This window comes from Anopheles marshallii, chromosome 3 (assembly GCF_943734725.1).
Source record: "Anopheles marshallii chromosome 3, idAnoMarsDA_429_01, whole genome shotgun sequence".
Lineage (NCBI taxonomy): Eukaryota > Metazoa > Arthropoda > Insecta > Diptera > Culicidae > Anopheles > Anopheles marshallii.
The window spans coordinates 8,713,274-8,733,266 of NC_071327.1; the positions used below are offsets into that span (position 1 = coordinate 8,713,274).

The 19,993-nt window shown below is 43.8% G+C and overlaps 3 protein-coding genes across 3 annotated transcripts in view; 2 read left to right on the top strand and 1 right to left on the bottom strand.

The window, feature by feature from the left end:
• LOC128716414 (uncharacterized) overlaps positions 1-4,203 on the bottom strand; it is a 36,634-nt gene extending 32,431 nt beyond the window's left edge. Inside the window, exon 1 of the mRNA XM_053811334.1 lies at positions 4,080-4,203. Coding sequence (XP_053667309.1) covers positions 4,080-4,203 — 124 coding nt within the window. The remainder of the gene's footprint in view (positions 1-4,079) is intronic.
• Positions 4,204-8,735: 4,532 nt separating this feature from the next.
• LOC128716417 (sodium/hydrogen exchanger 3-like) lies at positions 8,736-11,133 on the top strand. Its single transcript, XM_053811336.1, has 8 exons — positions 8,736-8,909; positions 9,012-9,318; positions 9,480-9,937; positions 10,008-10,128; positions 10,248-10,386; positions 10,489-10,706; positions 10,768-10,851; positions 10,913-11,133. The coding sequence occupies exons 1-8, from the start codon at positions 8,736-8,738 to the stop codon at positions 11,131-11,133; spliced, it is 1,722 nt and encodes a 573-aa protein (XP_053667311.1).
• A 1,619-nt stretch (positions 11,134-12,752) lies between these two features.
• On the top strand, positions 12,753-18,751 carry LOC128710902 (intersectin-1). The gene is made up of 13 exons (XM_053805761.1): positions 12,753-12,913; positions 14,336-15,043; positions 15,113-15,525; positions 15,603-15,700; positions 15,777-15,952; positions 16,066-16,450; positions 16,515-16,688; positions 16,767-17,009; positions 17,268-17,476; positions 17,544-17,733; positions 17,814-18,230; positions 18,297-18,426; positions 18,546-18,751. The coding sequence occupies exons 1-13, from the start codon at positions 12,753-12,755 to the stop codon at positions 18,749-18,751; spliced, it is 3,510 nt and encodes a 1,169-aa protein (XP_053661736.1).
• The last annotated feature ends 1,242 nt before the right edge of the window (positions 18,752-19,993 follow it).

The window sequence follows — 19,993 nt, forward strand, 5'->3', positions numbered from 1 at the left end:
CACGAACAGACCGGACCAAAAATCCCATCCGGACCATTCCCTCGTACGCAGGACTGACTATCGAACTACGGGTAAATAAAGTTAAAGACAGCCAGAAATGACAGGCCTTGCACCTCTTGAGGTTGTTGAGGCCGATAAAAAAGAAGAAGAAGATCTAGTTTTTAATGATTATTTATCATAAATTGTTTTGATGTCACAATTTTATTGATAGCAAAATAACCAATGCCAGAACAGATGAACTTTCGATCGGTCCGAAAAATGCTTGCTCTTACTATTTGCAATTAAACCCCGAATCGAATACAAGTTCCACAAGTGTAGGAAAAAGATCAAAGTGTAACCTGCATTCACGTTTTCAGAACTCATGTTGCAATATTTACGCTATCAGCTGGTTCGCTTTGAGTATGTTGTCCCATCCCTCCCTTTTTCTCCGCATACCAAAACAAATACCAAACGAACCACACTTTACGGCTCTAGGACAACCAAATGATAACGATACGCTGCAAGTGAATATTCTTACACATGTTCGTGAGCTGATAAGAGTAACGGCCGTGTATCCGCTAACAGCTTTTACCGAGCAGCCAACCTAACACAACCGCCACGCATTTACTGCGCCGATGCATATTTTAATGATTGATTTTGTGATTTCGCGATGCCTCGACAAGATTCCGACAAGTTCTCAAACGACGCGGAAAGAAAATATTGAGTTCAATAAACGATAAACCAAAACAAGCTGACCGAAAGGAACAAATAAGCAACAAAAAACACACTCACGAGTCAATCTTGTGGGGCGACCTACCTTAGGGATCGGTGTTTATATTGAACTCTTTATAGATTCAAGGCAATGTTGCGTTTGCGTTTTGCTTAGTTTTATTTTAAACTTTTGAATTGAAACTCTGTTGTTGTTTTGTTTCTGCCCCCGGTAATCATACCGGGCCCAATGCGATGGCACACGCGCTTTGAATCAAATTTCCGAATTGTGCTTAACTAAACGCTTTTTTGATTTATTTTTCTTCGATACAAAAACAAAAAAAACTGTTCAAAAAAGCAACAAAATTTATCAAGGTGACAAAAAGCACCGCATGACAAACGCAAAATAAATGATGGTAAACAAAAACAACAAACTGATTACTTGTAGAAAAACAACCATTGTCAGCAGCGTGTACTACATTTGCGAGGCAGAAGGGCGAAGAAGCGGCATAAAACAACGAATTATCAATGAAATCTATGAATAACTTAAAAAGTGCAAAATCAACACCTAACCTCTCACCTACACGGTCACGCAACAAAAAAAAAAAATGCATTTGATGCATCTTTATTGGTACATTCGTTTTTTTCTGTCCATTGAGCAGTTTTTGGGGATAAACATATTGCAAGGGGGGGAAATATCTAAAGGCAACGTTAAAATTGACAAAAAGTGACCTAAAAACAAATAACATAACAAAGCATTTGGTAAACTACAAGATTTTTTTTTTGCTGGCTCCGGACATTGCCATGTATCGTTTATGCTTTCGGTAACAGCAATTTTTACAGGGTTTTTTTTAGGATGACAGAACAACGCTAGCGCCTATTACAACAAGCGCAGCACATGACATTTCAACGGCCTTAGTAGGCATAGTTCAATGCACACATGAGCACATGATATCACAATGAAAGCGCAGCTTACGATTCCACCAGTACGACGGTAGAAGTGAAGTACGATCCTTCCAGTATAAACGTGCTCCGGGAAGGATTTTGATAACCAAACGATGTTTGTTTTAATCCGAAGAAATATTAACTGCATTTATAGAATTAAATATGCCTTATGTAATGAAAAATACAGTATATGTTCAACAAAAAATCATCGTTTGGCTGGGAAAATCCATCCTATGACACGTTTATACTCCTCGGATAGTATTTCTCTACTACCGTCGTACTGGTGTTGTGGTAAGCTGCATTGCGATTGTGATATCATCTGCTTGCATTGAAGTATGCCTGCTGCGGTTGTGGTGTCTAGTAAGGCCGTTAAAGTGTCCCGTGCTGCGCTTGTGGTGATAGGTGCCTGCGTTGTCCTGTCATTTAAAAAACCCTATACGACACCACCAGTACGACGGTAGAAGCGAAGGAACGCTCTGGAATTTCCCAGTCAGACGATGATTCTTAGTAATATTTACTTGAGTTTTTCATGAAATAAAACATATTTTATTTGAAAAATGCAGGTAAATACTAACAAACATAGTAACAAACATCGTTTAGTTGTCAAAATCCTTCCCAGAGTGCGTTTATACTGATCGGATCGTACTTGACTGATACCGTCGTAAGGGTTTTGTGGTAAGATGCGCTTCCATTGTGCTATCATGTGCTTGCATTGTGGTGTCTTCTAAGGCCATTGCTATGTCATGTACTGCACTTGTTGTGGTACGCGCTTGCCTTGTCCTGTCATCTCAAAAATCCTGTATTGTGCGTGTGAATTGGCGCGCAAATCAGTAGAAAAAAATAAATAAACGAAAATAATAAGGTGATTTTGTGGCGGAAAATAATGCACACAAGTTCAAACCTAATCAAATCTAATCCTTTGGGAATATTCAATTCCTATCCCGTATGGCCCTTCATCAATGTTTGCAAGCTTCTCAAAAACCATGTGACGCGATCGGACAATTTCAGTTGCACTATTCCAACACCTTGTTAATTCCCCACCGAAATACCTTCAAGCTTGTTGCGTTCTGCGGTAGGGAGTCAGCCGTTGACTCAGGGTCACCCGGGGCGGCCTATTGTCGACTGACTAATGTGCCTATCCCCACCAGCTGTTTCGAGACAACCGGACTACTACATCAGCCGTATGTGTGTGTGTGTGTGTGTGTGTGTGTGTGTGTGTGTCGGAGCACGGTTTTTGCAGATTTGTTTGCGCCGTCCACCATTTTTCCATACGCAGTGCAGTTCGGGTCTAGTTCAAACTTTTCGAACCATCGAACGAGCTAAATCAATTCCACCCCAAGGTTGACCTCACTCAACCTGCACCCCCTCCCTCACAGGGATCACCTCAGGCACCCCCAGAAAAAGAGAGAGAGAGAACGAGGGAAGGGCAAACATGATCGCGAGTGAATGGTCGCACAAACAGCAAATGCCACCACCGTATACCGCCACTAAACAACTAAAGTTTTGTTAACCATCCAAATTGTGGCCCTCCGCGCGTTTGTCGTCGACGGGTTCGCGGTTTCGCTCGCGGTACCGTCACGGGTAACAGACGCACCTTCGCGGCGCGAACGCTACCTTTCACACATGTGCACTGCGCGATCGCACAACCCCACAGCGGTCATTCGTGGTTGCGTTTTGAGCGTACCGGGCCGGCTAAAGTGGTTCAAAAAGCCGACGTAATTGATTGGACGGTTTTTACTAGGCGGAAATTACCATCACCACTTCGGGGTGATTATAAAACACACAGTCACACGATGGGCCGCGGATCGAACGTAACATAAACGCTCTGTAACATCCAATCGAAATGCATACTGTCCATTGTAGTAGGCTTAGCTAAAACCGCTACAAAGCAGAGGAACAATTCGGTCCATAAAATACATTTCAAAGGCGAGTTGAAAGATCAAAATAATAATTCTATGCTCATTGAAATGCTTCTAACCTACGCACGCTCGTTTCAAGCGAACCATCCAGCTTTAAATAATCTCATTCACACATGCACTGCATGTGCATAACAATAATAAACCAACATAAAAGCCGTTCGCCTTTACGACTGGTGGAGGGTTTCACTTGCAAAAATAGCGATTGATCGAACAGTGAAACATACTTTATTATTATAATGGCTGTGCATCAAACATGGCCCTAAACCTTTCAACAATTCTACGATAAAACAAATGAAAAGGGAAATTTCTCGCTTTGAAGTACAGTCTCCACCAGTATCATCCGGATGTTTTTTCTCCTGCCAACACAGCATCTGTGTTCTTGCCGAGTTTACTCATACGCTCACTCAACTCCCACAGAGATCGTCCGATCGATCGCTACACTTACCGCTTCCGGTTCGGTATGTAGCAAAGAACAGGAAAATAGTCACATTTCTCCAACAAAACAAAACAGAAAATGCACACACTTACCGTGTAAATTAACGGTGCAGGTCGTATTGTTGCCCCGATCGAGGACCACCACACTTGTGGCGGCCATGATCGATTTGTTGTACTGGAATTTTTCCTTTTTCTTTCGCTTGCCCTGGTCACACATATACACGGCTTTGCGTTTTACGATGGCCACGTGGAAATACTGGTGGGACTGTCAATCCCGGCAGGGGCAGGCGGCTTCCTGCAGGAGCCTGCACAGCACGGCGGAAACTCACCGAAGTCCGAAGCAGTCTTGCGCCCCCGTTCCACCAACGATGGACCGTTGGGCAGTGGGGTTCGACCCGGAACCGTGACCAAAAAAGCAGAAGAAGGCACAAAAGTATTGGACGGACGAAGAAAACTGTGCGCGGAAAATTCGCAGACCCCCACCCGCACAATTTTCCTGGAAGGATTCTTCCCGGCGCTGGTAATCGGGTGCACTTTCACTTTTTTTCCACCCTTTGCTCCAACGGAACCTTTGACTCAAACACGGACACGCGCACACACACGCACACACACAAAGACACTACGGGGTTCCGATCGATGGCACTTGTTCTATTGGAACGGAGTAGTAAAAGGAGTAAATATTAAGGACGAGGAGAGAGAGAGAGAAAACAAACAAAAAAATACATCAAAACACAATTGTTGAGTAAGCAGATTCCCCGTGTTTTTCTCTCTCTCTCTCTCTCTCTCTCTCTCTCTCTCTCGCTCTCTCTCTTCATGCCATTCGCATTCGTCGCCTTTGTCCTTTGCGACTTCCCGTGCCACCTTCTTAAAGCAATTAAAATCCAAATCCTTTTTCCGGTTTCCGTACCCTAACCCGACCTGTTTCACTTTCCTTTTGCCGGTGTCCGGTGCCTGTATTTGATTCTGTATTGTAAATCTCTTCAACCCACCGTTGGATGGCAGACAACGGAGTCCTGTGCAAGTGAGGTACACTTTGCCGGCATTCGGATCGCATTTCCGTTTGCCACCCCATTCCCCTGTTCCCTCACGGCACGAGGGCACGTGAGGGAAAGTGGTGAAAATTAAAAGAAAATGCGTAGCAAAAGCAAAGATGCGCTCTCGCCACGAACGGCGGGAAAGGTAAACTCCGTTGCTTGCGGGGGGAACCTTCAACTTGCGGCCTATTCTTTTGGTGGTGAGGAAGGGAAAACAGCCGGGCGGTCCTTTTTTTTGTTGTAAATTTAGTCCTCGCTTTCGTTCGGTTCGGAGCGGTAAGACATGGATTTTCTTGGCCAGATTGAAGATTTTGTTTTTTACATTCGCCTAATTCGCTGATGAATCGGATCCTTTGCTGTACCTACTGTACCTTTTGTCGGTTGGAAACGAAATTCGATTAAGCTTTTGCGATGGGCTTATTTTTTTCTCTGTTAAGCGTGAAACAAATGGAAACTAATTTACTAGAAGTGTACGCTGCCGGGTAGGAGATGATCCACTTGAAAAGGAATTTTAACCCATTTTTTTTTTCGAATGCTTTGACGACAACAGAAAAGCATTGATAATAGAAAAACATCATCAAGGAGGAAGCCTTCTTAATAGCTCTATAACTAACGAGTGCCAAAAGGAAAGAACTCCCAAGTCCAAGGACAAGAGTATCTAGCAGTTGATTTTCGGGACGACAAACCAGGCCCCCTTTTTTTTTAAACTCGACAAACGTGTCAAACGCTCAAAACACGCAAAAACCCCACAGCACACACGCACACGACAGTTCCTAACATCCCATACACCGTCGCGTAGGATAAAAATCAGTTCTCCGCTCAAAACGGTAGGGCGAAACAATTCCAAAAGCCAGCAAAACTGCTTCCTATCCCCACATCCCATGCCACGGTTTCCACAAAGCAGCGGACGCACCACGCACTCGGTATTTTGCCGCAGAGCGCGCACTTGCACTTCCCTTACGCACAACGCACGGTGGTTTGGGTACCTACACACCAGAAAACACGCACACGGTCACGGAGCGGAGCCTTTGCACGTCAGTGGTACGTCTGCACCGGAACACGAACCCGCTTGAAATGAATGGCGGCTTTGGCGGAGAAGCGCCAACAGCCCATCACGGTGCCGTCAGTGTATTGTGAGACGCGTTTCGTCCAATTCCATTCAAGCAGGAGCGACTAAATAAGCGGCAACGTTCACGTTGGCACGGACGGCGAGAACGTAACCAATGAATGGGGAGAGCAGCGACTGCTCCAACGTTATGTTCGTGGCCGTACCGCGTGAGCGTCGGTTAAAGCGTTAAGATGAGAGCAGCCGGGGAGCTTTTACTATACCGGCGTGACTCGCCAAATGGCAGGGTTTGACGGTGTTGTATCAAGTTGTGGGAGTTAGCATCTTCTAACTTCACCTCCATTTTAAATCAATCTATTTCTAATCAACTGAAACTTGGTGAAAGAATTGGGATTAGAACATGATATTTCGAATGGGATGGAAATGGTTACAAATGCTAATGCAAACATGCTGATTGTGACTAATGGAAGTTTAACAACGCCGGTAGCTAAGAAACATAATTTATAGTATAATTTGAAGTACAAATTACTATGTATAGTGGACAATTGGTGTTGGGTCGTGAGCGCTAGAGCTACTTCGATCGCTCAGCTCAACTGACTGAGCGAACATAGAGCGTTTTAAACAGAAAAATAGGTAGTTAAAAGTTCAAAACATCGCTCCAACGATCGCTTGAGTGTGTTGAGCTCTTTGAGCGTGTCGAGCGCGTTGAGTGCGTCGAACTCAAAAAAGCGCTTTAAAATTTGTACGAATGTGAGTTTTTCATCTCTAGTGCTCGATAAGTTTGTCTAAAATTTTGAATTAAAATAGCGTAACTCGCAAATATAACACTTAATCGGTCATACAGAAATTATCAACAATTTTAAATTTGACCCGTCCATTCATACAAATTTTAAAGCGCTTGTATGAGCTTCTCGGGCTCAACGCTCAACGCCATGGTGAGCGCGAGCGGTTCGCTCAGCTCATTAAAATTACCTACTTGATCCAACACTAGTCACAATGCTGCAAACTACAAAGACATTTGGAGGTATTACGAACTTATCAGAACAATCTACTTCGTCAGGCTAGTTCTTGGATGCTTCAAACGTCGAAGTTTGAAAATATTATTTGTCCATGATTTTAAGTCTATACTCCTTATCTTTACGACATAAACATATATGTTCGTCTTAAAACTTAAATCACTTCAGTTCTATTGGAAATTGAAATTTTACATTTGGATCACAAAATAGGGCATTAGTTTGCTTTCTAATCGTGCCTGATTGACAGTTTGGCGCGGAGATTTGACAGCCGAGTGCGTCGAGGTGGCATACAAATTATACGCGTTTTCCGCGGTATCGCGGAGGCTGCGACCCATATGGAGGCGACGATTTTAGAAACTACCGGAAATGTTAGCTGGGTCGTGCTTGCTGCAAAAAGTATGCGAGAACATATTTCTGTCTCTCTCTCTTATTCATTTTAGATTATGGCTTCACTAACACTATGCCGCAAGAATGTGATCTTTGAGCACTGGTCTAGCAATCCATAGATCAATCATCTCACTTTGTAGAAATTAGAAATTTTTTGGAAAACAAAATAGTGACCATTTTTTAGATTTTGTTTGTTCCGTTAAAAAGTATAAACAGATTGTTTTTTATTCTCTTTAATGCATCGCTCTGTAATTGCAAACCTACCACCCAGTATTTACGCCCGCATTTTTATTTAGTAGAGCACTGCCTCAGCGTGTGAGAGCGATTCATACTCACTGTGCATTACTGCGTGAGCCGGACTAACCTTGAACGAGAACGCGCTCTGTCAAGATGAGATGAACGAGAAGCGCGGCACCGGCAACACAACAGAAGTGGCGCCAAGATAACATAATTATGTTTAACTAGTGCCAGACTAAGGTGGGCAGTGTTGTTTAGGTTTTGTGAATATTACGGTGATTTCGTACGGTCGAATAACATTGCAAACTGTTGTACTTCGTACTGATTGTGTCCGTGGTATCAGAAGTGGGAATGAATCGATCATCTATTGAGATTCAACTAGCGGGTGGAACCATATGAGGTTTTATTTCGGTGAATGTGTAGTGGACTGTGGTGTCGCCGTAGATTCGCATCAAACGTGAAGAGCAGTATGCGTGCCGTCGTAAAGTGATGACATAGAATGCGTTTGCGGTAAAAAAACGTTCAGGTTTCGTTTCACGATCGTGGAACATTGTGCTGGAAACGGGAGCATCGATACAGAAGAAGTACTACCAAAGTGTGACGACATTATTGACGGAGAAATAAGCAATAAAAGCGTAGCTTCAAACTGTCTATTTTTGGGTGTATGAGTTCGATTGTTTTTCGTTTTGCTTTGCTATTCCAAACCGTTTGGCTTAATCCAGTGTTGTCAAACTCATTTTAACTCGCTGGCCGTTTTGATGCAAATTTTTTTGAAAAAATGAGTTGGTTGGAAACAACTCCGTGAAAATCTGGAGTCAATTTCAGAAGTCATCTCTAAGGGTCAGTTCCGACTTTCGTTGTGTTCTTTTTATTTCTTCTTCTACATCGACACAACAACCTCAAGCCACCAATTCTAATCCTGTTGTAGTTGGTGTGTGAAAAAAAAATCATTTAAAGAATAGTGTACGCGGTATAGTGCCTTCTGACGTGCCTACACGCTACCCTCGTGATGCGTACGGGTCAATTGTTATTAAAGCTGCGGCACATCTCCGGTGGCTGGAAGCTGCATCAGCCACGGCTCGGCAGCTTGTTGATATACGTAGTGTTCTGCAGCGCTTTGCTATCTCACAATGCCATTGTGCTAGCTAGGCAAAACCTAAGCGCACCGGCCAGCGGTGAGAAGGTGAGGCAATAAATGAATTTGAAGATCCTTCGAACCAAATCCTTGATAGGATGTTAACCTGTTTTTTACCTTTCCTTGTCGTTTTTCTCTTCCATCTTCCAGCCGGTAGGTCAATTGTCACTCGTTAATCTGTTGTTCGATACCAGTAGCGAATCGCTAACGAGTGCAAATCAATTAAAACATTCTGACGATAAAACAGGAAAAATAGGCTCGATCTCTACGTCGTCGGACGACGGCGTTGATCATAGCAATGAGATGTCGGACGAACTTGGCAACTTGGCCGTTGAGGGTAAACACGGTGACGAACACAACAACGGACGGTATCTCATTTCGCAGGTGCAATTTTCCCGCGTCGAAACTCCGTTCGTAATCGGCGTCTGGATTTTGTCTGCTACCATAGCAAAGATTGGTAAGAATCCTTTGCGCTGGAGAAATACTCAGTCTCTAAGTAAACATGTCGGAAATTCCAAACTTAGAAGAAAGGAAATTATTTTCTTTCTTTATTTATTTCATCCGCACGAGCATTGTTTAAAATTCGAACAGCACTGTAAATTTGGTTTTTATTTTCAGTGTTCCATATCTCTCCCAAGTTGCGTGGTATATTTCCTGAATCCTGCCTGCTGCTTGTGGTCGGCGTATTAGTCGGTGGACTACTATGGTCTTTAGCAAATCTGCACGTGCCACCCCTGACACCGAGCACGTTTTTCTTCTACATGTTACCACCGATCATCCTCAATGCTGGATACCTTATTCCAAACCGCAAATTCTTTGAAAACATTACCACCATCCTTCTGTTAGCGGGGATTGGCACGATATTTAATGTAGCCACCATCGGTAGTTCGTTATGGGTCTGTGGACAAACGGGCATCTTCGGCGTCGACTTACCGTTCCTGCACATCTTCCTGTTCGCTTCGCTGATTGCAGCGGTCGATCCGGTGGCGGTGCTCACTGTATTTGGGGGTATTCAAGTCAACGAAGTGCTGCACATAGTAGCATTCGGTGAAATGTTACTTAACTATGCTGTCACTGTATGTATCACCATCGATAGCAGCATAGAAGATCGCGCTTTTAACACGATTGTTGCTTTCCAATCCGCAGGTCATTCTGTATCACATATTCGAGGTGTACAACGCAATTGATGTTGAGCAAATCATACCCATGGACATCCTGTCGGGAATTGGGTCATTCTTTGTGATTGCCTTGGGCGGTTCCATTATCGGTGAGTGTTCCAGCTGATGTACTATGATGTGAGATGTTTTTTTTTAATGAGCTATTGAAACATTAGATACCTTGCACGTGTCCTGCAATCACCGTTGAATCATTGTTTTCATATTGCAGGTGTCATCTGGGGCTTCGTGACCGGTTTGGTGACACGATTTACCGATCACGTACGTGTTATCGAGCCGATATTCATCTTTGTGATGGCTTATCTGGCGTACTTGAATGCGGAAATTTTAAACATGAGCGGTATCCTTGCGTAAGTAGAGGCCAAATCGTTTGTAAATTATTCGTTTTGGCTAGAGTTAGCAATAATAGTAGTGGATGAATGATTTCGTCTGCATTTTTTCTATTTCCTCAGTATCACTTTCTGTGGACTAACGATGAAAAATTACCTCGAGCAGAATGTGTCGCAAAACTCACGCACAACAATTGAGTACACACTGAAAATGTTGTCCTCCTCGGCGGAAACGATCATCTTCATGTTCCTTGGCGTGGCTACCATTAACAACCAGCATGTGTGGAACACTTGGTTCGTTTTGCTGACAATAATATTCTGTTTGGTGTATAGGATTTTAGGTGCGTATCAAACAATTCTAAAGCATATAATAGCGACTATTCATATTTTACTTTTTTACAGGTGTTTTCATACTGTCTACGTTAGCGAATTGTTTTAGACTTCAGAAGCTTACCAATGTAGATCAAATTGTTTTGTCTTACGGAGGTAGGGTGCGAACTGGTTTGGTAAACAATGCCTATTTATTTATAATATACATTCATTTTAGGCCTTCGAGGAGCGGTTGCGTTCGCTTTAGTGTTACTGGTGGAAAAGGAGCACATTCCGCTGCAGCCACTGTTCTTGACGACAACGATTGCGGTCATTTACTTTACTGTGTTGCTGCAGGGCATCACTATCAAACCGCTAGTCAAAATTCTGGACGGTGAACGCTCGTATCAGCCCAAACCAACCACGAACGAAAATAGCCAAGAAATGGACATGGTTTAGTTGTCTAGGAAAAACAGGACTCACTCGGAAATGTAGCAGCAGTCATGTTCTAAGCCTTTCTGCAAAAAAGAACTCAACAGAAGTTTGAGTAAGATCTTTAAAAATTTTCATTATGCATTTTTGACCAAATGTTTTATAAAGTTCAATCAAACATGCATAATTTTACTAATCATTTCATATGATCTACAATCATATTGACAAGTAAACTGTTTTATTGGGACTATAAGTGCCTAAAGCGTTGGTAACATTATTTTTTTTTAACTGTGTCTTAGCTGTAGCAACGCATTAGCCATAGTGTTGGGATAGTATTATCACCTAAGAGGTAGTTTTGTAACCAAAAGAGCGTCACGAACGTGTAACTTTAAATTTATTATCTATCGCTAACACTGCCACTCAGCTTTTGGGACATTACCCCACGTAAATGAAATACTTAATCCTAGACTAAATATACCTATACCCGAGTATATATTAGTTGTACAATTTTTGGAAAAATTGAACAAAAATGGAAAGAAATTTATAGGATAGAAACTGAATGCGGCACCAACTTGCTATTCTACCGTAACTCTTTCGTTTTATATTTACTTTTTTTATTTGCACGATCTTTCTATTGTAATTTTTAATATATATCCACGCATAACGGATACCTGTTACCAGGTGATACAGGTGTTCCAAATATCGATATTTTTAAATTTGACAAATTACAATCTGTCATCGTTGTTTCACGGGAACCATGTATGTCACTTTTGTTCGTTGGGTGAGCATGACTATGACAGATAAACAAATTTAACCCTCCACGAAGTGCGACTGTTGTAAGGTTCCCTATCAGCACTTGCAAAACAAGAAAAAGAAGAAGTGGGCAAGTTTGTGATTCTGAACGCAAAATTTCTCCTGCTAATTGAGATTGAAATCGTGAAAAGTACGGGTTTTCCCTTCCCACAAGGGAGCGCATTACAACGATTGGCTTAAGGAGTGTGAAAAAGTGTGTGTGTGGGTGGGTGTATCGTGTAAGTTAAACAATTGTAGAAAAGTTTCGATGCTTGTGAAGAACGCACTCCCGTGAGCAACCCCACAGCCAAAGAAATCGATATACAACTTTCCATTGAATCGTGTCCTGCGCATGGTGGTCCTGTGTGTAGGCTGCTGTGTGAGCTTCTATTCCCTTCAAGAAATAGAACTCCCGAAGCAGACCCTCGTGCTGGGGGGAGCTATGCGCCCCAGTGCTGTAAGGTGTGATATCATTTCCTTCCAATTGCAGCAGCCCCATCGGTCTTGTTGCTGCTGCTGCTGCTGATGCCAGTTTGAATGAGCAGTGATATCGTGTTCGAGTTACGGTGAAAATATTTGAAAAATACTAAGTGGAAAGAAGGCAGTGTAAAAGCAAGAAAAAAGTTACTACGCCTACTACGCGAGTGCTGGCAGTGCGAAAGAATATTTCAGCACGGGAGTGCCCCGGTTCGGCCCTTTGCGTTCGCGAACAGAAAACAGTGCATGGATATTGTTGGGTGGCCCTTCCCATTGATATACGGCCCACTTTAGAACCCACGTAGAACGTAGAGCGGATATCTCGCTTGCTGTTATCACCTACCACCGCCACCGCCGCCAACACCACCACCAACACCATGAACGCATCCGACCCGTTCGTGATAACCTCCCGCGAGAGGCTCAAGTACGAGGACCAGTTCAAGTCGCTTCAACCGGTCGATGGTGTCGTGACGGGAGGGCAGGCCAAAGGATTCTTCCTTCAGAGTCAACTGCCCCCGCAAATACTCGGCCAGATATGGTAAGCTTGTGTGCTTTAATGTTTTTCCTATCTGAATCATTTTAGCGTGAAATGTAATACCTTTAATCGTACGCTCCAGTGTGCCCATCAACAAATCTGTTGTGGTGTGTATTTTTTCGTTTCCGATCTATTCACTGTTGCCGAGCTTCCGGTTCCTTTTTCGCTTACATAACTGAAAAGTGCAATGCAACACCGTACCGTTCTTTCCTTCTTCTGCGACTATAACAACGTACATATTTTGGTTTTTAACTAGAATGTGCCCTGCTTCTTTGGTTGAATGCAATGTGTGCTCGATTGTGGGGAATAATTACAGATCCTTTTTCCGTTTCGTTTTCCGAACGGCTCACGTGACTCAGGACGACTGCCGCTGGTATTTTTGTTAGTCTCGCGCAAATGCTATCCATCGTTTTCTCCAACGCTGGAAAGCTGAAACTGTGGCAGTTTTATATGCTGTTTGGTGATATCGTGCAAAGGACGGTTTTCCCCCTTCGTCAACGTCATTCGCATTGATTTTTATGTTTCGTGCCACAGTCAAGCTGACATTATCAAGTGAGTGTTAATGGAACACACAACGTGCACACTGGTCTGCTTATGTACGGCTATCAAAATGGGGGATTCCTTGGTCTTAGAACGTCTGAAAGCACGCTCACTTGGATTGTCTTAATTGCATTAAAGTAAGCCACCGAGAAGCTTGCCAGAACAGTCAAAATAGACAGAAATGGGTAGCTAAATTCAAACACTTGTTACATTGGCTTAATCTAGTTCACATCCCGACGCTGAATCTTTCGGAAAATGTCCACCTCCAAGGATTCCCCAAGTGCATTATTTGGAATCGGAAAGTTTTGAAGCATTCGGAGAGAGGTCCGGGTAGCGCCAAATTAAAGCTCAATTATAACGAAACCGTAAGGGCTCCGAAATGTGAGGGAGGTAAAAACGATTCTCCCGAAAAACCCCCAACTAAAGCACTCGATAATGTACTTCTCTTCCAGCTCTGCCTAATTAATGAGAGGTTGACCGAACAACAGATGAAGTAGATCGGGTACAGCCCACGGTTAGTTATTTGGTTTCGGGGGTACGCTCCCCGTTCTAAATGGACCGTGTATTGGCGACGCTCTCAAGGGCATAAGCAAAAGTTGTTTACCTATGAGTCATCGAGTGGTTCACATCGTCCCTTTGCGCATCGTCGGTCCCTTTTTAATGGCACCAATTAGAAAGGATCTTATTGATTGTTTTGGCAAAAAAAAAATATGCAAAATTGTCCTGTAGTTTGCAAACATTCCTCAAACTTATTACTCAAAAATATGATGAAGAGAGCCAATTTTAGTATTATGTCTTATGTTATATCTGATATATGTACATTGTTGATGCAAGTAGATTCAGTTTCATTAAATTAATAATTACTCCTTTCCAATGTATTTTAAGGGCTCTTGCCGATACGGATGCCGACGGTCGCATGACGCTCGGTGAATTCAGCATCGCCTGCAAGCTGATCAATCTAAAGTTGCGCGGATTTGAAGTTCCCAAAACACTTCCGCCAACACTTATCGCTTCGCTCACTGCCGTCGGTGGAACACCCATACTCACCCCCACCTCCGGTTTGAGTCCGCTCGATCCGCTGAAATCATTGTCCGGTACGATTGCGGCCGTACCTCAAATTGTTCCACAAGCACAGCCACCGATGATGGCTCCTCATGCTGCAGGGATCGTTCCGCACGCTGTAGTGCCTCCGATGATGAACAATCAAATGGTTGCCTCCCAGGTCCCGATGATGGTGCCACCGAAGCCTGCCCTTCCACCACAACCGCTGATCGGTGCCACCGCACAAGCTCCGCTCATTGCGATGGGGCAACCGTTGATTCCAGGCGTTCCGACAATTCCGGGCATGGCGCCAGCTCCAGCTGTAATGCAACAACCGTTGATCGGTGGTCTGGTAGGGACCGCTCCAACTATTCCACCAACAGCGGCTGTAAAGCCGCTGATTGATCCACTCGGAAGTGTGGGTGCAGTGCCACTGGTGGGTGGTGTAGCATCGCAGGTCGTTCCAGCACCTCCGACACCACCGCATTCTGGTGGCGGAACTCCAGCGCGCTCGATGTCAATCTCGGAACGGGCTCCGTCTATTGAATCTCCGTGAGTTATTGTGGTGTTTTTGCTCAATGTAAGTGCTGTAATATTATGATTGATTTTCCATTCCTATAGAGGACAAATCGAGTGGGCAATAAAGGGTCCAGCTAAGCTGAAATACACCCAACTGTTCAATACGACTGATCGTAACCGTAGCGGATTCCTTACCGGGCCGCAGGCACGCAACATTATGGTGCAAACCAAACTTCCACAGGCGATGTTGGCTCAAATTTGGGCACTAGCCGACATGGATACCGATGGGCGGCTCGGTTGCGAAGAGTTTGTACTGGCGATGTATTTGTGTGACATGGCCGCTGCTGGCGAAAAGGTTCCTACCACGCTGCCGCCCGAGCTTGTGCCACCTTCCTTCCGGAAGGCTCCGTCACGCCACGGTTCTGTGGTAGGTTCTCGCCATGGTTCCGTTTCGTCCCAGGGAGCACCGGTACATGCCCCCGTCGAGCTTGATCCTCTGTCTGGCTTACCACAAAGTAAGGAAACTTTGTCCGGGTATGGATTAGGAATATGGTTTAAAGTTAATTTCCCCTTTGGTCGTTTCGTTCTACAGCATCGTTCGAAGACAAACGTAAGGAAAACTTCGACAAAGGCCAAGCGGAACTCGAGCGACGACGAAAAGCACTGATGGATATTCAAAAGAAGGAACAGGTAAATTAAATTAATGTCAGATTGCATTATTTGGTGAACTTCTTAACTCCAATTCCTTTTTACTTGTAATTTTTAGGAGGAACGTGAACGTAAAGAGCGTGAAGAACAGGAAAAAATCCGTAAAGCTAAGCTCGAGGCTGAAATGAAAAAGCAGCAAGAGCTGGAAAAAGAACTGCAGCGCCAACGCGAACTCGAACAGGAACGAGAGGAACAACGCAAGCGTGAACTCGAAAAGAAGGAACTTGCTCGAAAGTACGTCATTGTTTCATATAGCTAGCTGTTAATAGCGACTATATATGTTTTTTATTGCTTGATTCTTGCTTGTGTTTTCGAATGATCACGTCCATCTCTTCCATACCCTACAGGGAGCTGGAGAAGCAACGTCAACTCGAATGGGAAACCCAAAAGATTGCCGAAATGCAGCAGCACAGGCAGCGGGAACAGGAAAACGTGCTCAAGCTAAAAGCGCAAAATCAATCGTTGAGCGTCGAGCTGAGCACGTTCAACGAACGCATCAAGGAGCTGTCGCAAAAAATCTGTGACACGCGCGTCGGTGTCACTAATGTCAAGACCACGATCGACGGTATGCGCACCACCCGTGACACGCAGATGGCCGAAATGACACAGCTGAAGACAAAGGTAAAGGAACAGAATCAGCGGCTGGTACAGTTGAGTCAGGAGAAGGCTAAGCTAGATGCGAAGAGTAAATCGGGCGAAACGGAAAGCCAGCTGCAATTCACCAACAAACAGGTATGAATTGACCGAAGTTAATTCAGAATAACTTTATTTTAACAAATATTAACTTTCTCTACAGATCGTTATACAGCAACTGAAGGACAAGCTAGAAAACACCAAGCAACAGATCGAAAACAAATCGACAGATATCAATCTGAACAGCGATCAGCTGATCGACCTGAAATCACAATTGACCGATCTGATCGATGCGTGCGAGAAACTTTACGGCGAATATGACATGCAAAGAATTCAGGTATACCAAAGGATTTTGATTTGAGAACTGTTTTCAAACTTTTAACGTCTTTCTGTTTTTTTATTTATTTGGAAAAAGATTTTGGAGATGAAAAATAATCGCAAAAACGAGTCGTATACCAGTGCCTGGGATACGTCCAACTCGTGGGCCACTTCGGATACCGCAACGCATGCGGCGGTCAGCAATGAACCCGTACCAGCGGCCACAAGGTCTGGCGATGATGTGCAAACGCCACCGGGGTACACGAAGTATCGGGCGATCTACGAGTTTAATGCGCGGAATAACGACGAGATTTCATTCCAACCTGGTGATATTGTGATGGTAAGTGACTGGAGCAGAACTGCTGCTAGACAGATAGATGTGATTCATATTCATGAATCCGAATGCATCTTTGAACTGAATGAATGCCTCTGAATTTCTATGCTGAAGATTCATGGTTCCCAAATGATTTATGAATCCAAATAGATTCTTGAATCCTGATTGATTCTTCTCATTGCTCATTAGTCACAACACTACTAGTGTCTGTTAGTCGAGAGTGGTACATGATTGGCATCTGATGTTCCTTTTGCATATCCATAGGTACCGCTGGAACAGAATGCAGAACCTGGATGGTTGGCAGGTGAAATCAATGGCCATACTGGTTGGTTCCCGGAATCATTTGTAGAAAAGGTAGACAGCAACCTGAACGTGGTGGAAGCGGTACCAGAAACGATAGCCTATAGTGAACCGGCAGCTGAATACACGGCCGCACCAGTAGAAGAATACCAGCCAGCAAACGATAATACAGAGTAAGAAGAAAGGAAATTCGTTACAGACTGAAGTTACACTTACACTATTATCTTTCATTACGCTTAGGGCTACTTGTAACGGTGATGTTGAATATTATGTTGCGTGTTATGCCTACCAATCGGCAGAGGCGGGCGATCTTGTGTTCGATGCTGGTGAAACGATCGCCGTTTCAAAGAAGGAAGGAGATTGGTGGACAGGCACAATTGGCAATCGGACCGGTATTTTCCCTTCGAACTACGTGCAAAAACAGGAAGGCGTAAGTAGAGAAGGGATTTTCTTGTCAAGTTGTTGCCAATCTAAACAATAGCTAATGGTTGTGTTTTATTGTTCGCGCAGGAGGTGATGAACGGCAACCAAGCGACATATAATGAGCAACCAGCACACCAGGAACAGGAACAGCACCAGTCACAAGCGCAATCGTACGAACAGGAAACAAAACGCAAGCAATCAACGACCGCTGCCGGTAGTAATACTCAGGATGCAGAGGATGCACAAAATCAGGCCGAGCTAGATTCGGAAGTGTCCCAGATCAATACTCAACCACCGTCTGGTGCGGCAGCAAACGAAGAAAACATCCGTTACTCCTCCATGTCCATGACATCGGCCACACCGAGCCTTCGGCGGAAGGGCGAAGTGGCACAGGTGATTGCACCGTACGAAGCGACCAGCTCCGAACAGCTGTCACTGCAGCGCGGACAGCTAATAATGATAAGAAAAAAGACCGATTCCGGCTGGTGGGAGGGTGAGCTACAGGTAGGTACAGGGAGCGCAAAGAGTTGGAGCACCGCATCACACCTGACGCTGTTTATGGTTTTGCAGGCAAAGGGTCGTCGCCGGCAGATCGGATGGTTCCCAGCGACGTATGTGAAGATACTGCAGGGTGGACGAAACAGTGGCCGCAATACGCCAGTGTCGGCGAGCAAGGTTGAACTGACGGAAACTATTCTCGGTAAGTAAAGGTGTTTGAAGTAATGTTTGGGGGGGGAGGTGCATCCTATCCTGTTATGGCACTACGCAAATTAGTTGAGTACTTTGACTTACAATATGTTTTTTTTAATAAATCGGTAGATAAAGTCATCGCACTGTACCCGTACAAAGCACTGAACGACGACGAGCTGTCCTTCGAGAAGGACGATATCATTAGCGTGCTCGGCAGGGATGAGCCGGAGTGGTGGCGCGGCGAACTGAACGGCACCACCGGTTTATTTCCGAGCAATTACGTCGGCCCGTTCGTGTCGTCCGGTAAGAACGGCAAATCTCCCGCTGCTAGTTAACACAACACCGCTACATACAAACCACACCCTCAATGTAGCTTGTACATCGCGTAGTTTGTTTGGACATGGCTTTATTTCTGTTTTTTTTTGTAATTGTTCAGTTACGTTGACATTATGTTTGTATGTTTTTTCCCGTTCTTTATCGTGTATTTTGTCACCAATCATTCCCATCGCATTATGTGTACGCGTTAGTGCTGCGAAACGCTCGAATCGAGTGTAATCTACATTTGTCCCTGATCGGAGGATTGTTAGTTCGATTGTATGATATCCGGAATTCGTATATAAGAGATCGATTAACGTATCTAAGCTATATTTGAGATGAGTTACTTGTTACGTACCCTGTCAAGAAGATGTATAATTTATATTCTTTTCAATTAACTATATGTTTGATGAGATCTGGATGCTGTATCTACGCGTGTATGACCTACTCACATAACAATTAAATATCATACCAAATGATATCTCTAGATAGGAAAATGCCAATCGAAATTCGGACGGTCAATACCGTTTGAGGTCTTTTTTTTTAGAAATCATATGTAATAGCAAATGGTTCGTTATTTATATATATGTGTATACTTTATCGTGTAATCTCTTTTTAACTCTTTTGTTTTCATGATTGTTAGCTCTCTGAGAGCAGAAAGAAAAGTGATCGTTTTTTTTCGTTGTGTTTTGTGTAAAATTGAACATTGTATTTGTTTTATCCATTATTTAATGTATTATAAGTTTTACTTTTAATTTCTAGCAACGTAGTAAATATTGTTTTGGCTCTTTTGTTAGTTATATTTTAGCGACACTATTTCCACACTTGGAAGGTGGGAGCGAGTATCTTACCTGCCTATGGTTGGGCGTGTTTTACAAAAATCTCTTTAACCTTTTCCACCACGCTGCGCTGAAGGCAATGTATAACGGGTAGCAGGGCTTTCTGCAACGTTCACCAAAGCCCATAACGACGCGATATATCGAGATGGCTTGGTCGGTGGTTTCGCACGGTGCACCGACCCTAGCACCACCGCCCGAAGCGACAATTATGGCCGCAACGGTAACAGCTACAGCCATGCAGCGGACGGTGCTGAGGACGATCTACACAACAACAATAAGCGATACCACAACAATAAAATCAGTAATGATAAAGCTAATTATACTAACAGTAACTGTAACGAAAATACTATGAGTAACAATAACGATATTAATCAATGCAACAATAATCAGCTAATAATGCGAGCATTTCACATGGACAGCAGA